The sequence below is a fragment of the Prunus dulcis genome, chromosome 2 (assembly GCF_902201215.1).
Source record: "Prunus dulcis chromosome 2, ALMONDv2, whole genome shotgun sequence".
Taxonomy (NCBI): domain Eukaryota; kingdom Viridiplantae; phylum Streptophyta; class Magnoliopsida; order Rosales; family Rosaceae; genus Prunus; species Prunus dulcis.
Window position 1 is genome coordinate 13,132,078 of NC_047651.1, and position 464 is coordinate 13,132,541.

Here is a 464-nt window from a genome sequence, read left to right on the forward strand (position 1 = left end):
GGGCCCCAATTGGACTAATAGGTTTTGATCCACAATTTGGACGTAGCTTGAATTTCAAACNGCTCAATATGTCAACCTGTGTGACACAAAAACCTTGTAAAACGTAAAGGTGATCATATATATCGGATACCAGTTATTATCATGGGAAAGAAAACTAAAACCTTCACGTTTGAGAGAGAGAGAGAGAGAGAGAGAGAGAGAGAGAGAGAGAGAGAGGAGATGATGATGATGACAGATGGTTCCNGAGTCATATATTGCAAAATATTGATGTAATAACAAAATCTNTTTTGTAATATTTTCAATCATTCAATATTCATGTTGATCGAGCTATATGATATATNAGGGTTTTCCAAAGCTACTTCAAAATTCAGATGATAACTCATTTACCTTCAATTATGCANCCCCCAGGGTTCCAAACAGAGCCNTCTCATTTCGGGGATGACCAGTGGGTCCCACAGCCGGAG

At 38.6% G+C, this 464-nt stretch overlaps 1 protein-coding gene across 1 annotated transcript in view; it reads right to left on the minus strand.

Annotated features, from left to right (window-relative positions):
- Positions 1 to 46: 46 nt before the first annotated feature.
- The window catches only part of LOC117617177, a 6,476-nt gene continuing 6,058 nt past the window's right edge, over positions 47 to 464 (minus strand). Inside the window, exon 12 of the mRNA XM_034346458.1 lies at positions 47 to 464. This exon is cut by the window's right edge and continues 71 nt beyond it. Within this exon, the coding sequence (XP_034202349.1) occupies positions 394 to 464 (71 nt within the window). The 3' untranslated portion in view covers positions 47 to 393.